This window comes from Pteropus vampyrus, unplaced genomic scaffold (assembly GCF_000151845.1).
Source record: "Pteropus vampyrus isolate Shadow unplaced genomic scaffold, Pvam_2.0 Scaffold29, whole genome shotgun sequence".
In the NCBI taxonomy this organism is placed as follows: domain Eukaryota; kingdom Metazoa; phylum Chordata; class Mammalia; order Chiroptera; family Pteropodidae; genus Pteropus; species Pteropus vampyrus.
Window position 1 is genome coordinate 2,171,172 of NW_011888810.1, and position 20,549 is coordinate 2,191,720.

Here is a 20,549-nt window from a genome sequence, read left to right on the forward strand (position 1 = left end):
GGGTCTGTTCATCCCTAAGAGAGTGCTACAACGATGGAGGGTTGTGCGGGTAGGCAAGGGCTCTGTGTTTAAGCCGGTGGCTTCTGGAGCCCCGATTCTTGGCTTTTCTGCTCGCTAGCTGTGTTACCATGGGTAAGGTCCCCATCCTCAATTTCTCCATCTGCAAACTGAAGATGATGACTTCTTAGTGTTGTTGTGGACTCATGAGATAACGCATGTAAGCAAGGGCGCAGTAGGTATAGCTTTCATTATTTATGAGAGAAAAACCGCTTCTCAGGTAAGAGCACAGAGACCCTAGAAAACAGGTACTGAAAGAGCATTTTGGTTGTGGCCGAGCGGAGACATGTAGCAGATAAAGCTGAAGTAAACTGCAGGTCTTAAATTTTGCAGGGCCTCCTTGGCTATGGTGGGGAGGTTGGTCTTGATTCCTGTAGGTGTTAAGAACCATGAAAGGGCTTTGAGTAGGGAGTTTTATAAGGATCACTCATCTGCGGCGTGGAGAATTGGCGGGGGGAGGGAGGGTTGTTGCTAAAGGTAGAATGATGCTTAAATATCGTCGTACTCGAGGGAAGAGAATGGTGGCCTGGATGGAAGGGTGATATTGGAGGTGAACAATAGTGGATGGCTGTAAAAGAACGACAATTCTGAGGGAGGGGGATAATGTTCTCTATTGAGTAACTGCGTGAATGTTGGTACCTTTTAGAGAGTGATAGGAAACGCTGAATGGGTGGAAGCTATAGCGCCAGACGTACAGTTTTGCCAGGAAGCACCTCTGGATCAGATGGCCTGTATGAAGTTTTCCCAGAGGTTGCTGAGGGCACATGAGAATGTAGAATGTAGCCACCATTTTGTACACGTGCTCAATAAGCTTCTAATGAATCAGCAGTTTAATGACCAAGGACCAGAAGAATGTGGTCAGCATTCCGGATAAGACAGGATGGGTTTTTCATTGGGTTAGCTCAGTCTTTTACTTTAGCCAACTCAAAGACTCCAATAAAGTCTTGGGTCTTTGTCCTGAACCACCTAACGCTTTGGAGTCACTGGCAGGAATCAGCATTTAACTCTGGTAGAGTCGCTGGCAGAAGAATAGATGGGGAGAAGGATGTTACTAGTGGAAGGTTCAGACATTTCCAGTTCCTTCTTCAAATGCAGCTCAGTATTTATGGGTGAAATGATAAAGATGTCTAAGATTGGCTTCAAAACAAAACAACGGGATGGAGGGAAGCAGGTGGGGGTATAAATGAATCAAAAGTGGCTCTGAGTTACTAATTGTTAAAGCCAGATTATGGGTACATGGTGATTTGTTGTACTAATCTCTGTATTTTTGTGTCTGTTGTAAAATGTCGTAAGAAGTAAAAAACAAGATAAGCAGCTCGAGCTTCTCTCCATACCTGCCCAGTATCCCTGGGAGCAGTCGACACTCCTTTCTCCAAGCTGTTGCTGTACTTTGAACATTGCTGTGGTAGGAAACTTATTGTAATGGGTTTATTTATCCATGTCACCTGCTAGCCTATATATTTTAGTGTGTCTCTGTTTCCAAGTGCCAAGCACAGTGCCTGGCCCTAGTTTAGTGCTCAGTGAGTGTTGGATGGATAGAGAGATTTAAAAAATTGTGAACACCAGGCACTTAATAAATGTTTCTGATTGTATTCTCTGTTTTCAGTTTATTTGTATTTGTCTTCTTTCTCAGCTGGGTTGTCGTTAGGGTCAAGTATGATATATATGACAGAGTTCTCTACACAATGTAGGTATTTGATACTCAGTAGTTGCTTGGAATGCTGGTCTGTTCTTCAAATGTCAGAGGTTCCAAAACAAAACAAAGAACTTATATAACAGAATCACCCTCAGGTAACTAGTTATCTCAAAATTGGAGTGTTGCCTTAGTTGAAGTAACAGGAGGTAAGTGGGGATTAGTCAGGCAGGCTCTTCCTGGTAGAGGTGAAACTTCCTTGGTGTTTTGACAGAAGGGAGGAATGGGAGGACCTGAGCAGAGGGTTGTAGACAGACCTGCATCCCTCATGGGAAAGGTAGTTCACATATGCAACAGGCAGCTAATCAGCAGCAGAAGACCTTTATATGCTTTCAATACCACCTCACTGTTTGCAGTATTCCCCACCAACCCAACTGCCTGAGTAACTCGTATTCAGCCTTCAAAACCCAGCTTAAACATGACCTTTTGGGAACCTCTAACCAGTTTCTCAGGGCAGAGTCCCCGTGCTATGCCATGACCTTATTTTCCGTGCTGCACTGTAATTAACTGGTTTATAAGTTGATTTGCGAGGGTACTTAGTAGGTGCCCCCTGATGCTTTTACATAATTAGTTAGAGGTGGCAAGTTGGGTAATTGAGCAGAGGAGGCAGGATGTAACACAATAGAGTTGGGTGGGATTACAAAGTGCTGAAAGACACGCACCCTTTCTCAAGTGGGAGGCTACTCCTCGATGGCTCACTGATTGCTTCATACGATAAGAACCCATTGGTGCCAAATCCAATGAATTTTCAAGAGATCTGAAAATTCATATGTTTAATGTCCTAGTTTTTCAACATTAGCCACTAATTCAATTCGGGAAATAAAGATGCTGCATATGTCTGTGGATAGGATCTGACTTTAATCCATTTCCAGATGTAATCAGAAACCCATCTTGGTTTACTGAGACAGTTACGAACCAAAAGGATGCTGGGCTCTCAATAAAAATTGTTGAATTGAACGCAGGTGCCCCAAGAAAACTCATCCTGGTGCCAGACAGAAGGAAGAAGGTCCAAGTGTAGGGGGAAGGACATACCCTTCCATCTTCTATGGTAACCACTCCTGGTTGGGCTATGGACTGTTGTGCAGCCTTTCTTGATATTGCTCAAACAGAGCCACCTTTGATGTTGTTTATGGCCATCAGAACGGTGTATTTGGTGTTATTGTCTCCCTGCATTCCATAGATGTAAGACATCAGCTGTTGTGAAACATATAATTAAGAGATCCGATATTGTCCCAGCAATTTCAGTCTTTGGTGACTGTAACTGTCCCCTTCTAGTTTAGAGGCTAAACAATCCCCAGAGCGAGGAATTGTTTTTTTTGTTTTGCTTTGTTTTATGTGTTTTTTGTTTGTTTGGGTTTTTTTGGTCTGAAGACTAAAAAGGATGTTCACAAGAACATATATTAACAGTAATACATTCATCAGTCAGGAAAAAAGCAATCTACTTGCAAAAAGGAAAAAAAAACAGCTTTACTTTGCTCTGAAAAAATGATCGCTTAAAACAGAATCACCTTGAGGTTTGGGGTTTTATTTTTTAGTAAATGTCAGAAGGTGGAATGAGAGTCCAGTAAAAGAACTAATACAAAGAAAAAAATTAATAGTTTGAAAGCTCTTTAGAAATCATGGAATCCAATGGGTTAATTTGTTGAAGAGAAAACCGAAGATGGCCAAATGGCTTGATCAAGGTCATACATGTGACCTCGTCAAGCAGAACAGACAGGCCTAGAATTTCTGCCTTCCAGCCCTGTAAGCTTTTCCATTACACCAAGTTGACTCTTCATAAACATTAATTTGGTGGAGACAGTCTCTTCTGATTCATTTTAAGGCAGTCTTCAAAGATTTTATTGGGTAAATCTGTCATTTGTCCAAATCTATATATAGCTCCTTTCTGAAAATCTAAGCTCTTCCAAATTGCTGAGTCAGAGAACATCTCAGTATTTATAACTCTTGAGAGTTGCTTCTATATTTTTATACAAAATTCAGAGAAGTATCTCAAACCAGTAAACTAAATTGTAATGAAGGTAGTGACTGTTTCTGTCCAAATCCATGCTGTACTCCCTAGCATCCAGTGCCTGACACAGTAGGTTCACAATAGGTATTTCCTGAATGAATAAACCTTAATGGATAGAGAGAACTGAGATTTTTCCATCTACAAGGGATCACTTCAGGTGTTAGTTTTCAAAATTCCCCAGTGAACTCTAAGCTGGTATAGCCAACAGTCTACTTGACATCTTCAGTTGAATATCTAATAGGTACCTACAACTTAACATATCAGAAATAAACTTCTGTTTACCCCTTAAGCCTAATAAATCCCCAAATAAATGGCAACATCTTCATTTACCGAAGGACAGAAATTTAGGGACATTCTTGACCTCTGTTTCACACCCTTCATTCAGTTCACCAGCAAACGCTGCAGCTTTTCCTGCAGACTGTCTCCTGAATCCAGCCTCCTCTCATAACCTTCCTCAGTACCGCCCTAGTCCAGCCACCAATTAACTCCACCTGGACTCCTGTAATAGCCTCCTAGTTGCTCTCTCTGCTTTTCCTCTTGCCTCTGAGTTCTTTCTCCCTGTAAGTTAATCAAATCAAGTCACTTCCCAGTGCAAAACCCTCCAATGGCTTCCCATCAAACTTAGGGAAAAGAAAATCCAAAGTCCTGTGTGATCTAGGCTTATACTTCTGTGACCTCATTTCCTAGCACACTCCTCTCCTCCAGTGTACACTAACCAAACCGGCTTTTTTGCTCTTTGAACAGGCCTGCCATATGCCCACCTCAGGGCCTTTGCACTGGCTGATTTCTCAGCCTGGAAATCTCTTTCCTTATATTCTCATAGCTTGTTCTTTTCCTTCTACTTAGATCAGAGCTCAAATGTCAACTCCTCAGTAAGGCCTTTATCCTCCTGTATTAATACGGCCTTTTAACTTGCTTCATTTTTCTTCACTGCATTTAATCACTACCTAAAATTATACGTGTTTATTTGTGTATCGTGTGTCTCCTCTGACTGTAATACAGGTTTCAGGAGGTCTGGCAGGAACTTTCTGTTTTATTTATCACTGTATCCCCAGCTTCTAAAACAATTAATGGAATATATGATGAGCTCAATAAATATATACTTACCAAAAGGAAAGAAGAAAGGAAAGGAGGGAAGGAGGAAGGAAAGAAGGAAGGGGAAGAAAAAGAAAAAACAAATCTTCCTGGATCTTTTCATTCCTTGCTGTCTAACTTGACATTGTCAACTTGGAGGAAGATGCATTATCAAGAGTGATTCAAATACCTGAAATGAAACTTCCAAACCTTAGAACAACAGCCTTAGAATAACAACCCTGGGCATAGGTTGCCCTAACAACTTCTTTCAAACCAAGTCCAGTGCAAGAACCTTTATTTTCCTTCTTTTCACGGTACACCACTTTGCACTTGTAGCCTGTAAATTTAGTTTGAGTATTGTATGTCGTTTATATACCTGAAAGCACATAAGATACTGAATTTTCGTCCTCCCCCTAGAATTCTAGCCAGTACACTGATGGGTGTACGGTGAGCTGGTTTATTCTGCAGAATTTATATTGTGCAAGTAATTTGCCTGCTCCTTAGACCTGTTTAAATGATTGTGGAGTCATGCGAATTTCTTTAATTCACTGGGTTGCCTCAGTGCCTCCTGGCTCTCTTTCCTCTATCCTCAGAGACTGGTTAAGATACTCCACTTCTTGAGTTTCTCCCTCCACAAAACTGGTATAATCATAGTAACTTTTAGAGAGTGGTTGTGAGGATTAAATAAGATGGTACTAGTGAAGCACTAACAAGAGGGTCTGGCATATAGTAGGTGCTCAATAAATGGTAACTGTTAATGTTTATTATCACTATCATCACCACCATCATCATCCTGGTTTTCAATAGTATCCCTTGCCCAGTTAGGAATTATTAGCTTCTAGCTGACTTTCAAGTCAAAAATCTAGTCTCTTCACCTCTACAATCAATCAGGGACCTACCAGCTATATCCTCTCCAGGTCTGGTTGATTACCTCACTTCTCGTTTCTCTCTGACATTAATGCTGGGCTTTAGGTGAACTTAATCTACTTTCTAACTCCATCTGACATTTTAATTTCCTACTCCAGCTCTTTAAACATCCCATTCTATTCCTTTTCTTTCATGCTCCCGCCTTTAATTTTATTTTTTAACATTTAAATTCATCTGATATTTTCTAAAATATGTTAAACCTCTTTAGACAGCAAGTTTTGAAACTAATTAACACTTTCATATATTTATTATCTTTTTAAAAACATCTTTATTGAAGTATAACATACAGTAAAGTATGCAGCTCAATGAATTGTTCCATATGGATACACCTGTGAAATCACCAGGTGATTCACAGATCAAAATAAAGAACATTTCCAGTAACTGAGAAGGTTCCCTCAGACCCATTTCCAGTCAATACCTCCCAAAGGAAACCATCGTTTTGACTTCTATTGCTATTGATTGGATTTTCCTGTTCTTGAACTTTTGTGTTTAGCTTTTTCACTCAATATGATGTCTTTGAAATCCTTCCATTTCGTTGCTTGTACCAATAGCTGGTTCTTTATTACTGTGATCATACCATTGTGTGAATATTATGCATTTTTCTGTTGATGGATATTTGCTTTGTTTCCAGTTGGGTCTATTATAATAAAGCTGGTATAAACATTCTTAAATAAGTCATTGGATGGATATATGCACTTTTTTCTCTTGTGGATGTGCCCATGATCAGTTGCTGGGTCTTAGGGTGATCATATGTTCAGCTTTAGCAAATACTGCCAAACAGTTTTCCAAAGTGGTTATACCAAATTATACTCCCATCAGTCAGGTATGAGAGTTCCAGTTGCTCTTCCTCCTCCTCCAGTAATTGGTGGTGTCAGTTTTTTAATTACCCATTCTGGTGGGTGTGTAGTGGTATCTTGTTTTAATTTTAATTTCCTTAATGAATATTGATATTGAGCACCTTTTTTATATGCTTTTTGACCACTCGAATAGCTTTTTTTTTTAAGTGCTTGTTCAAGTTTTGCATCATTTTTAAAAATTGGATTTCAAATTGATTTTTAAGAGTTCTTTATTATATTCATGGAAACACAAATTTCTTCCAGTCCGTGGCTTACCTTTTCACTCTTTACATGGTGTCTTTGGTGAACAGATGTTCTTAATATTAATAAAGTTCAATTTATCAATCTTCTCTTTTATGGCTAATGCTTTACATATTCTGTTTGGAAATATTTGCAATCACAATGATACTCTCCTATGCTTTCTTCTAGAAGCTTGTTTGTTTCTCTTTCACATACTTTAAAAAAAATCCAGCTCAAAAAAATTCAGTTCTTCTAAGACTCATTCATTCACTCATGCTTTTAATCACTCATTCATTTAACAGAGTTTTTAAATACCTATTATATGTCAGGCACTTGTAGGAGAACAAAAGAAATTAGAGTCAACATTTAAGGAATTTATAGGCTAGTAGGGGAAAGGGTGAGACTTGCACATAAACAATATATAGAAAGTAGTAATTTAGTTGGAAAATATGATACGGCCTAATTATTCAAATATATGGTCCAGAGTCATTTCCTCTTTGAACATAGGCAGATAGATTACATTCCTTGCACGTCAGTGATCCTGTCTTTCTCATCCTTCATTGTTCCCCCATTTCCTCCAGGTAAAAGTCCAAGTCCCTGTGCCTGGCTTGTGGGGTGTCCCACCAGCTGGCCTCTTCCTTCCTCCCCACCCTCATCTTCTAGACCCCCACCATCTTGGATCTCACACCCTCTGCATGGAGCCACTTGAATTCCTGAACAAAAAGAGCTATTCATCCTGCCGGCTCTTTGTATCTGTTTTTCCCTCTACCTAGACACCTTCTCCCATGACTTTGATGGTTGAAAATCTGCTTGCTGCTCCAGCATTACCTCGGTAAAGCCTTGCTTGCTTTCTTTCTATCTCATTGTTTGAGCCTTAAAAATCTATCTCTGGAGCTAGACTGCTGGGTTCAAACCCCACTTCTGTCATTTTCCAGCTCTGTGACCCTGAGCATGTTACTTAAACTGCCTGTCTCAAGTTCCTCACTGGGAATAAATGTGGTTCCTGCTATCTGTGGTTTTGTGCAGAATAAGTGAGAGTATCCAGGTACAATTGTTTAGCACAGTGTCTGGCACATAGTAAGGGCTCAGTAATTGTTCACTTAAAAATAGTTAAATAGTCATAAGCATCATTCTAATGACATTTATCTGTTAACCTCTCGGTCTTTTCACTAGACTGGGTGTTTCTTGAAATCAGAGATCACTTCCCTAATTTTTCTGCAATTGCTACTGCTACTAGTACCTATTTGTGGAGTTCTTAACTCAGTGCAATTCCTTGTGCAGGGAGTTTTATGTCCATTACCCAATGAAGCTTTACAGCAACCTACAAACATTAGGATCTCCATGCTATGGTTTAAAAAAAACAAGGCTCAGAGAGATGAAATCCTATCCCATGTCCCTCAGCTGATTCATGGAGAAGCCAGGATTTTGACTTCCCGCTTTATTGCAAAGTTTGTCAGCCATTGATCACATATCCTTACCTGGTACCTATACAGAAAGCTCGGTAAATATTTGATGAATAAATTTGACTCTAATAAACACAGAACCTGTACAAGTTGGGTAGAAAGGAACATGGGTTTACCTGCGCTGCTTAAGTTCTGAATGTGACTCTCAAAGGCCAAGCAATCAGACCAAGACCCTTCTGGCAAAACAGATAGCATCTACAGCGGGTGCTTTCAATGTTTCCCTCTTGTGAAAGGACAGTTTCAACATCGATAATTTATACTTTGCGACTTTAAGGTGTGCTCTTTAATTGATACCATGCTACCTTTCCAGAGGAACAGGTTATCACTTTTCACAAAATTTGCCCTATTTAATGAAGCTTTTTTTGTTTTCCAATTACCTACCATTTCCTCTATTGCTTCATTACAGTTTCAGGCTTTTAAAATGCTGTGCCAAGGGTCTTAAGAAGATCGTTTTCAAGCAGATTCTGGAAGCTTGACCTCTCCAGCTCTATTATAAATGTCTTGAGAGCTGGGACCACATCGTATCCATCTGTCTCTCCCATGGCACCTGACTTGGTTAGGCAGGAATTCAATAAGTATTTGCCAAATTCATTATCTTTATACTTGTTTCATGCTGGGTACTGGGCTAGGCCTTGGGAGGAAGAAAGGAGGAATCAGATTCAGATCTTCCCTTCCAGGAGCTTCTGGTCCAACCCAGGAGATAAGACTCAAACATGAACAACAAACATCTAATATGGGAAACCGAATGTGTGGTGGAGATTGTAGCAGAAAGCTACACTGGAGTACACCTTCCCAAAGCATCACTTGTACTTAAAGATTGCTGGGAAATTCTTTGATATTAAAACAAGCATGGGCATAACATGGAGTACAGTGTAACATATGCATGCATTTTAAGGTAAAACAGATTCTAAGGTGCTATATTTGATAGCCTCTCCCCCGCCTCCTTCCTAGGCTAGTTAGCCCCGCTGTCTTTAGGAGTGTTTGGTGGGCGATAATGATGAGCACTTCTATTGGCATCAGACAGAATTAGGATTTTAATCAGGCTCTGCTCCATCACTTTCCAGCTGTGTGGCTGATCAAGTGGCCCGAGCTCTCTGAACCTCAGTTTATTCATGATTTTTATGAGGATTGTTGTTTTACATACAGCTTTTGTCATAGACATGTTAGCTTATATGCGTGTTGTGAGGACATGAATGTTCATGGGAGGATGGATACATGGATGGATGGATGGAAGGAAGGAATAGGGAACAAGCCAGTGTGTTGCCACATAGCAAAAAAGGCACGTATTCCCTTTGCCATTAATACTTTGCAATTCCATAGCATTTTGTACCCTTGAAGCACTTTCATATTCTCACAAAAATCAAAGAAAGTAGAGCCATCCCAGTTCTACTTATGAGAAAAATTGAGGCCTCAAGTAACGCCCAGAATGCAAAAACTGAGATTGGGTCAACTTGAGATTTGAAACAGCACCTGGTTCAGCATCTTTAACACAATAACTTGGAGACTTGTTACGGGGTAGGGATGGGGAAAAGGGGACATGCCTTTCAAATTATTGCCTTTCCGTTTTGAGCTGCGTACAGCTTGTTAATTTGAGTTATACATCCTGAGTTACAGAATCACAGAACCCACACAGCTAAGTCCAGGTAGAAGTTCTTCACTTTCCCTATTGAGAAGCTGATATAAGCTATGGACTCTGCTCTCTTTAAGAATTTGCATACCCAAAAATTGACCTGCAGTTTCAGGAAGCCTGTGGGCACCCTGAAGCCCCTCCACCATGCCCGCTGAGGTGCTCAAGACCCCTTTACAGTGAACACCCTGAGCCTGACCAACTGCAGAAACCAAAAACTCATTACCTCCAGCCAGACTAGTAGAAACAGTCCAACCCAGCATAACAAACCCCAGCAACTTCAGCCAGGGACAGCTTACCCTCCCAACTCCGCAGTCATCCGAATTCTGAAAAGTTTATCTTTCAATAAATATGCAAAGCCAAGCCATCTATTTCCCTCCTAATCTTTCGCAAGTTTTGGTGGAGATGAGAATTGAGGTCATCTGTGTTTTAGAGATCAAAATTACCAGTGTTAATGGAATGGGGTGGAGACTTGTGAACAAGATAATACATAGGTTACCTAGAATCACCTGGCTTCACCACAGGCAATGACTTTGTTGTCATAAAAGCAAAATTGGACATGAAAGTTAAAGAACCAGACTCACAGCTGAAAGGAAACTTGATAAGGGCATTTATACATTCATTCAATACCTGTGCATTGGGCAGCTATGTACCAGAAATATTCTAGACCCCTAGGATACAACTGAGACTAAAAAAAAAAATCCCTGTCCCAAATGTAATCCTTGAGCTTACATTGTAGTGAGGAAGATGGACAAATATGAGTGAATATAATAAGTAAATTTTGTATTCCAAAAGACAAAAAGGTCCTGGAGAGGTGTGAGGGGGAGAGAAAGGAAGTTAAGCAGGATAAGAGGATTAAGAGTGTGTGTGATGGAGGAAGCAAGGTGCAATGTTAAAATAGGGTCAGGAAATCGGAATTGAAGGTAAGAGTTGGGTGAGATCTGAGCAAGATTGAAGGTGAGGAGACCACACATGTTGCTGTGGTAATTTCTGAAAGGGACAAGCCAAGATGATGCCAATCACAATACTAAATGGCTAACATTCATGCATTCACCTAACGAATATTTATTGAGTGCTTTAAGAGCTAGGTGCTTGTGGTAGGCTGAAAAATGGCCCCCAAAGATACCCCCAGGTCCTCATGCCTGGAAGCTGTGCATGTCACCTGTATGGCAAAAGGGACTTTGCAGATACCATAAAGTTAAGGATTTTAAGATAGGGAGATTATCTTGGATTATTCAGCGGCCCCTAAATGTAACCATAAGGGTCCTTTTAAGAGTGAGGCAGAGGGAGGTTTAACCATAGAAGAGAAGGAAGCGATGTGACGATGGAAGCAGAGGGAGAAAGGATGATGTGGCGCCGGGCCACACGCCAAGGAATGAGGAAGCTGGAAAAGGCAAGGAAACAAGACTTTCCCCTAGAGCCTCCAGAAGGAAGCTACCCTTCTGACACCTTGATTTCATTCCCACGAGACTCAATTTTGACTTCTCACCTCCAGAACTGTAAGAATAAATCTGTGCTGTTTTACAACTCCAAGTTTGTTGTAGTTTGTTATAGCAGCAATAGGTAACGAATCCAGCACTATTGTAGATGACAATATAGTAATGAACAAAAGTGATAAAAATCCTTGCCATGTGGATATCCTATCCTTGACCATTCGTTCTGTGCCAGGCATTGGCCTGAACCCTTGATATGCCTTTGTCACATAAGTCCTAGGAGGTGGTGGTTACCTGAGACCATGAAACTCAGAGACTCTGTTCTTTAACCACCTGAGGGGCTTCTGGTCATGCCCAATTAGACTGGGTTTGTTGTGCAAGGACTATTTTGGGTGTGCTAGTGATCTGCTTATGTTATCTCTGATGCCATTGGTCGTATGGGTGGAGTGGACTACACTGGGTGCTTGGGAAGCTGACCCCTTCCTCTCTCCTCACACCAGGAGTAAGGCTCTTCCAAAGAGAGGAGGACCCTCCTGCAGGGTATATGAGTAGCATCCTCTGTATGAATTGCCCACACAATCTTAGCTAACTTGGATATGGTGACGTGACTAAGTGGCAGGCACTTCTAAGGGTTTTAAAAACATTAATTTATTGGATCCTCATCGTAGTCCTATGAGATGGGTTCTAGTATTATCCTCATTTCACAGATGAGGAAAACAAGCACAGGGAGGCGAAATAACTTTTCAAAGGTCATATGACTAGTAAGAGTTGGGAACCAAGATACAAACTTTTAACTGCTTTTAAGGCTCATTAATAAATTATTAAAATTTGCTGAGCAACTCCTTTGTGTCAGGCAGTCTTCAGTTAAGCTTCATAACAACGCTTTGAATGAGGAACAAGTACTATCTCTTTTATGGATTATGAAACTGAGGTACAAAGAGGATCAAAAACCAGGCAGTGAGCGTAGAGTCCCTGTGATCACCGATTGTGCTGTCCTTTTGTTAAGTACCCACTTTGTCCCAGGCACTGTACTAAGCCCCTAGGATGAGGAAGTGAGTAAGATTAAGGCGATAAAAGTAGTAGTTAAGAAATTGGACTTTAGGGTCTCAGGAACCATCTCTGTGATCTTGGAAGAGTTATTAACTGTCTGATATTCAGTTAATGGAAACAATACCAGGACCCACCTCAGGGTTGCTGTAAGGATTACCTGAGAACCAGCATGTGAAGTGCTTAGGCACAGTGTCTAACATAGCATGAGTTAATACTTGTCAGCCATTTTTCTGTTATTGTTATAATAAGAAAGCTCAGTCCCTGGACTTAAATAGAGAAGAATGCACAAATGATGTAGGCATTAATTCCAGTGGTAATTTAAAGAACCCTGAACTAGGGTAAGGCTTCTCGTTTGCCCAACCCAAATGGCAAGCTGAAGGGAAAATCAAGGAACCCATCCATGCCTTTCACCTGTCCCCAAAACACCCACCAGCTCTCCTACCTCCTGGAATAGGGTAGGATATCCAGGAACATCAGTCACTCTTAGCTCTCGTGGAATACAGTAGATGTACTTAAAGAAAGAAAATACCGAAAAAAATATATATATTGGAAAATCCTACCAGGGTATATGAGTCTGAATTGAGCACTCGCATGTGGGACTTACCTGGAATTTAACCAGGTCCCAGTGATGGAGGAAGATTTTGAAATCTTCATTGCAGAAGGAGCCATGGGAGCCACCAATAACTGAGGACTCCATCTTGGTTTTCTGGCCTCTGAACCAAGGCCTTCTGGGATCCATAGAGAGCTGCCTCACAGTTTCTTCTTGCTAGTTGAAGGAAATATCTTCTAAGGAATTATGGAGAAAACAGCTATTTTTTTTCTGGCTAGAAGATTTATTCATCTTAAAAGGTAACTTTTATGCTGGGACAACTAGATATCCATGTGCAAAAGAAAGAAGTAGGACCCCTACTTCATACTGTATACAAAAATTAACTCAAAATGGATCATAAACCTAAATGTAAGTGCTAAAACTGTAAAATTCATAGAAGAAAACATAGGAGTAAATCTTTGAGACTATAGGTTAAGCAATGGTTTCTTAGATTTGACATCAAAAGTGGAAGAGATAAAAGAAAAGATAGATAAGTTAGACTTCATCAAAATTTAAAAATGTTTGTGTTTCAGAGAGTACCATCAAGAAAGTCAAGACTAAAAATACCTAGGAATAAATCTAACAAAACATGTGAAGGACCTATATAATGAAAACTATAAGACCCTATTAAATGGAAGAAGATACAAAGAAATGGAAAGATATTCCATGTTCTTGGATTGGAAGAATCAACATAGTTAAAATGACCTTATTACCTAAAGCATTATACAGATTTCATGCAATCCCCATCAAAATCCCATTGCCATTTTTTAAAGAAATAGAACAAAAAATCAGATTTGTATGGAAGCACCAAAGCCATCCTGAGAAAAAAGAATGAGGCTGGAGGCATCATTATGCCCAACTTCAAATTATACTACAAAGCGACAATAATCAAAACAGCATGGTATTGGCAGAAAAACAGACACATACACCAGTGGAACAGAACTGAGAGTCCAGAAATAAACCCATGTTTATATGGGCAAATAATTTTCGACAAAAAAGCCAAAAACATACAGTAGAGAAAGGAAAGCCTCTTCAATAAATGGTGCTGGGAAAACTGGAAAGCCACCCGCAAAACAATGAAACTAGACTGTTGTCTATCACCACACACCAAAATTAACTCAAAACGAATTAAGGACCTGAATATAAGACCCAAAACAATATAGTGCAGAGAAGGAAACATAGGAACTAAACTCATAGACCTTGGACTTAAAGAGGATTTTATGAATTTGACCTCAAAGGCAAGAAGAATAAAGGCAAAAATAAGTGAATGAGAGTACATCAAACTAAAAAGCTTCTGCACAGCAAAAGAAACCATCAACAACATAAAGAGACAACCATCCAAATGGGAAAATATATTTGCAAGCAACACCTCCGATAAGGGCCTAATATCCAAAATATACAAAGTACCAAAAAAATAAATTAATTAAAAAAAAAAAGTCAAGACTACACACAGAATAAGTTGAAATATTGCAAATCACATATTTGATAAGGGGCTTAAATCCACAATGGATAAAGAAATTTTACAACTCAACAGTAAAAAGACAAATACTCCAGTTTAAAAATGGCAAAGGATTTGAGTAGGTATTTCCCTAAAGAAGATATACAAATGGCCGATAAGCACGAGAAAGATATTCAACATTATTATTAGGGAAATGAAAATCAAAACCACAATGAGATTGTATCCAAGACATTTCATTGTATCCACGATGACTAAAATAAAAAGGACAGACAATAACAAATTAGGGAGGATGCGGACATATTGAAACTCTCATACATTGCTGGTGGAATTGTAAAATAGTGCAGCCACTTTGAAAAACAGTTTGGGAGTTTCTCAAAATGTTAAATATAGAGTTAATCATGCGACAGCAAATTTACTCCTAGGAATATACTCAAGAGAAATGAAAACTTATATCCACATAAAAATTTGCACATGAATGTTCACAGCGGCATCATTCATGATAGCCCCATAGAGGAAACAGCCCAAGTGTCAATTCACTGATGAATGGTTAAACAAATATGGTTTATTAATACAATGGAATGTTACTTAGCCACAAAAGGAATGATGTGCTGATTCATGCAATGACATAGATGAAACTTGAAAACATTATGCTAACTGAAAGAAGCCAGTCACAGAAAAACCATATGTTGTGTGATTCAATTTATATGAAATGTCCAGAAGAGGTAAATCCATAGAGATAGAAAGTAGATTTGTGGTTGGCTAGAATTGGGGGAAGGGATACAGAGTAAGGGATGGCTGCTAAGGGTTATGGGGTTCCTTTTGGGGGATGATGAAAATGTTCCAAAATTAGATAGTGGTAATAGGTATACAGTTTTGAATATACTAAAAACCATTGAATTGTATACTTTAAATGAGAGGATTTTATGGTATGTGAATTAGATCTCAAAAAATGTATTATTTTGGAAAAAATGACTGTTAGTCCTTGAAGAAGCCATTGGAGACTTCTCTTTAGTTAATGCCAATTTCATGTCTTACCTGAGTACAGATAAATTGGGGGTCTGGTTGAAACTTGTCTTTTCTGTGGCCCACCTTTTACCCCACAGTTCAGTTTTTCCAAGTTTACCAAGTTGTCTTCTGATTCCAGGCCCAAGCACTGCCCTTTTCTTTACTGAGATCACCTAGTTTCCTGCTACCACCCTTCACATGTTGGCCATCCCTGGCTCCCAAGACAGCATTTTCTTACCGCCATTCTATTGAATTGTGTTGGTTTGTTTCTTTGGTGCTGTATACTGCACTATGCTGTTCGCTCCCTGAGATACTGGTTTTGTTCACCATTACATGCCAACATAGTCTTGGTTATCATTGAATGAATGAATGAATGAATGAATGAAGGAATGAAGGAATGAATATATGCCTGAGAAATAACAAGTATATATATATGGAGTGTAAAGATATGGAGGATAGAAAGGATAGCGAAAAAAAGAGGAAGATTTGTACTAAAGTTATTTACCATGTACCCATTTTTTTTCCATTTCCCAAGAAATATGGATTTCTCAGCCCTACAGCCATGTTGACCATTTGAGCCTCAGATTCTCAAATGACTTCTTAGTTTCCTGTGAATCAAACCAAAACATTTGGCCTTTCAAAGAACACCCAGAACCTTGCTTTTCTACTCTTTGGCTCAGAAATCCCAAGTTGGGAATCTAGCCAAAGAAACTAACAAAAGCAGGTACCTGAATACAGAGTGCGCTCTAGAAATGCATGTACAGTTACTGATCTGGCATTATTTGTGATAGTCAAAAACTTCAAACAAATGTTCAACAGTAGAGTAGTACACATCATGCCTTGTCCCAAAGATGAACTAAAATGCACCCATTAGAATTTAGTGACCTGAGAATATGTGTGTATCATATGTTAGGTGAAAAAAGCAGGTTATAAACTGGTGAGTAGGTTTTAAAGTGATGGCTAATATGTAAACTGTGCCCAGAAAAAAAATGCACCAAAATTACTTTTTGTGGTGAGATTATAAGTGTCTTTCTCATTTTTTTTAATGTATCCAGGTGTTCTACAATGAATACACACACACACACACACACACACACACACATATACATATATGACTTTTATAACTAGAGAGGAAAAAAATCCCCCAATTCCCTTTCCACTGCTCTCAGGGAATTCATTGTACACCTGCTTTGTCCAGTCAACCCACATCCACTTCCAAATCCTCATCCTGAGTTGCGCCCTCAGCTTACAAGGACCAGTACCTTGCCAGGTGCTCCTTCTGGCCACAAGGCAGCCCCTGGAGGTGCACCCCTCCAGAAAGCCTTTCCAGATCACCAGAAAAGGCTGGAAAAGGCTGGCTCATCCCCACAGTGCTCCCACTTCTCTCTTTGCTTGCCTTGTCCAAGAAAATCCCCAGCTTCTTGGCTGGTGCTTGACCTAAAGGGACTGTTTCCTGATGCAGCCCAGCAACTGGTACAGTCAGGCCTGTGTTCATCTGCACCTGGCTGCTGAGTCTCAACTCCTAGAAGGAAGTTGGTGTTGAGGCCTCAGGTCTCTCACCACTGTTGGATGACAAAGAAGGTGGTGATGACTTTTGTCTGTCTGCATGTCCTGATTTGCATGGGAAAGACTTCTCATTTAAAAACCACCCAAACAGTCTTAAAACAACTTAGGAGATGATCAAAGGTGTTTGTATTTAACCTGGATCAGCAACCTTCTTAACGGAGTCAGCCAGACAGCAGTAACTTTGGTTGGGAGGAAGTGAGCATGAGCCATTACAATGCTAATGTAGTTCAAATGCATTTAGACTTTTTTGTGTGAGTTGATTTGTCCATGTATATATATCCAGCTTATTTCAGAATTGTAATCAACTTAGAATAACCCTTGAAGGAAAAAGTTAGTGTATCAGCGAACATTTGAGGGCTTACCGTGTACCTGATGCTTGCATCCTAGAATACTTGTGAAATGTTGTGGCTTTATCAAAGCAATAAACAAATCTGGACTGATTTTTCCTGCAGAACTTCCTGGTCACGTATTCCACCCACATGAAGCATAACAAGGAAGACTCGAGGATAAGATGGATTGCCTTGTGATGCCTTAAGAGGCGCTCGCGTCTTAGCTCCCGTGGCATTTTGAGCTCATTACCCTGGGCTGTGTGTGAAATGCGATGGAATTAAGGACCAAGATAAATCGGATATCCTGGCATCGACCTTTGCTGTTTCTGAAACAGAAAAAAAGATTTGGTGTGCCAAGTTTCCTCATCAGTCTGGTATTTCACCTCTCATTTTAAATAAGGTAAACAAACCACAGACCTATTTTTCTTCCATGCAGAACTGCACCCTTTTTCATGATTAGGTCTAGGTACTATTTGGCAATTGGAATTGAGTAGAATGGAGGTGGGGAAGCATTTTTTAATTCCATAGCTCTTCTCAAATATTTAAAGTAGAATAATGAGTGAGTGACTGTCACATTTGTCACAACTCTTTTCCATTCTGGCCACCTGAATGCTGACCTCAATCACACTTTTCTTAGACCACCATAGTTGAGATTTCTTCCTGATGCCTCTTGTCAAGGCTGGAGGTGCTGGGATCCCTGAAGGAGATTCTGAGAAAGAGTAGATAGGCTTCATTCTGCCATCTCCAGGTTCAAGTTTTGTTCAAGGGGATCTATAAGCTAAGGTGAAATGGAAATGCTATTGCTAGATGGTAGAGGTTTCGAGGGACCAACAGGAGAAGAGAGAGAGGAGAGACCAGGGATGACAGGAGAGAGGAACCTTTGTGGAAATTCTGTGTGCTGTCATTGGGTTCTCTGTGAACTGTCTTCCTCATCTTTCCAGGAGATCTTCAGTAGAAAATATCCATTTCTTGTTGGTACATTATCCAGTTGAATCTGTTTGTTGAGGGAATTCATTCATTCAACAAATATTTATTGAAAGCCTGCACCCACCAGGCAGTATTCTAGGTGCTCAGGATAAAGTAATGAATAAAACATACCGAACATGGAACAGCTTGGATGAATCTTCAAGGAATTCTGCTATGCGAAAAGAGCCAGGGAAATCTAAATAGTTTGTGGATTGAATCAATGTCAATATCCTGTTTATGATATTGTACTAAAGTATTACCATTGGGGGAAACTGTGTAAAGTCCATGTAGGATCTCTTGTATTACTTCTTAGAACTGCACTTGAATCTACAATTTTACCAAAATTTTAAATTAAAAAAGAAAAAACCTCCCTGACCTGATGGAACTTACATTTTAATGGAATGGCTTCAGGGTGGCTGCAGGGCAAAAGCCAAGACCATCTGCTCCTTCTGGAGTATTTCATGTGCTGTCACTAGAGATTTCTTCCTGTCCCCGAAGCATGACATTGAATCACCACTAGTGACTGAATAAAATCTAGACTCTAGACTCAAGAGGAGGCAGGTCCAATAAAGGTAGAATCCCAGCCCCTCCTCCCAACCCCATAACATGGATACCTGGGAATTGTCCAGCCTGCCTAAATTGTCCAGGCACCAGGTGCCCACTAGATATAAAGGCAACACTCAGATGTTCACGGGGCTCTTAATACTCACATGGGACCCTACTCAGCTTGCTTCCAGCGTCTTCCATCCCCACCACCAAGCTCCTTCCACCTCTGCCCCAAATGCCTGGTCTATCTTGGCAGCACAATCATCATGGAGAACTTTCTTTCCTGTACAGACACAGATGTGGCTTGCTGTCCTGGTTCTCAGCATAAGGCAAGAACTCCTCTTGCCAGCCCTGGCCTGGGACTCAATCCTGGATTCTAGCCCCTCAACTATGGCCAGTCAAGTCAGTGTCCAGTCCCTTAACTGCTCCTGCAAAGGAAGATTCCTGCACCAATCTATTGAACCTTTAGTTGTCCAATGAGCCATCTAGCTAGCTACCAACCATCTAGCTGGGCCACTCTATTTTATTGCCTTAGAAGAACTTCAGAGGAAAGAAGCCATGTAAAAATAAGGTCTGAACAGACTTTAAAGTTTTTATTATTTTGTATTATGCCATGCTTTGCATGTAATGACCACAAAGCGACATGCCTTCCTGGCCACATAATTTATTAATAGGGCATGGTTGAGAAAGCTAGAATTCCAAGACATACTATCTAGTCCACTGGAAAGAAGGAAGAGAGGGAAGGGAGAGGAGGGGTGGGAGGAAGGAGCAATGATAAATATTTATCTGTCTCTTTAATATGTCAATGGTTGCTCATTCTAAGAACAATTTCTGATTCATGGATATGGTCTTTATAGGAAAGGGGCTTTCTTAGAAGTGCTAGAGCTGATCAATAAGTACTTGATTGACTTTCAAATAAGGTTTTTATAGCCAAAATCAAATGAAAGAAAAGATACTGATAAACTCTCTCCATATCTTTGTCTCAAAGCAAACACTGAAAGAATAAGCACAAAAAGAAATAAAGAACCTCCCCTCCACCCAGGGAGGGATCGAACCTTGGGTCCTGTGGGAGCTTGCCAGTGGGGCTGTTCTTCCCAGGGCCTCAAGCCCGTCTTGTCTCTGAGACCACATGGCAGTCTGAAGCACTGTCCTGGACTTCCTGGGAAGGGGCCTGCTTCCCTGAGTCGAAGTCTGTATCTGGGATGAATAACCCATGGAGATCCAGGTGTACCTCCACGTCAACATATGCGCGAGCCTGTTCTGTAAAACTTTTGGCATCCAGAATAAGCAGAAACGGTGGCTTTTGGGGATCCGAAGAGATAACGACTGATAAGATAATTCCTTTGGGGAAACAAAAAGAGACACTTTGTAAAAGTTCAGCTTTGAACCTACTCCAGCTGGAAGGATAAGTTCCTCAGCTGTCTCCCTGTCCTCTTTGAACGTAAGTACCTAATCAAACAGAAGGGAAGTGAATTTGATATTCTCTGTGAGCAGAAGGGAAAGGCCAGGGAACTAGAAATCAGCAGACCTGCTTCCAGCCCTGGCTGGGCCAGTCCCTTTACCTCTGTGAACCTCAGTCTCTTCATCTGTAGAGTGGAGATAATGTTCCCTACCTTCATAGGGTTGCTGGGCCAATATCTTGCATGGTGAGTTATAAAAGTACTTTGTAAATTATTGCAAG

At 40.4% G+C, this 20,549-nt stretch overlaps 1 protein-coding gene and 1 long non-coding RNA gene across 2 annotated transcripts in view; one reads left to right on the top strand and one right to left on the bottom strand.

Annotated features, from left to right (window-relative positions):
* The first annotated feature begins 10 nt into the window (after window positions 1-10).
* Window positions 11-18,713, top strand: LOC111737628. Its single transcript, XR_002779490.1, has 3 exons — window positions 11-914; window positions 17,480-17,756; window positions 18,298-18,713. It is a non-coding gene; the product is annotated as an uncharacterized LOC111737628 (long non-coding RNA).
* Window positions 18,714-19,879: 1,166 nt separating this feature from the next.
* Window positions 19,880-20,549, bottom strand: part of BCO1 (beta-carotene oxygenase 1) — a 31,993-nt gene continuing 31,323 nt past the window's right edge. The window contains exon 10 of the mRNA XM_011356679.2: window positions 19,880-20,209. Within this exon, the coding sequence (XP_011354981.1) occupies window positions 19,971-20,209 (239 nt within the window). The 3' untranslated portion in view covers window positions 19,880-19,970. The remainder of the gene's footprint in view (window positions 20,210-20,549) is intronic.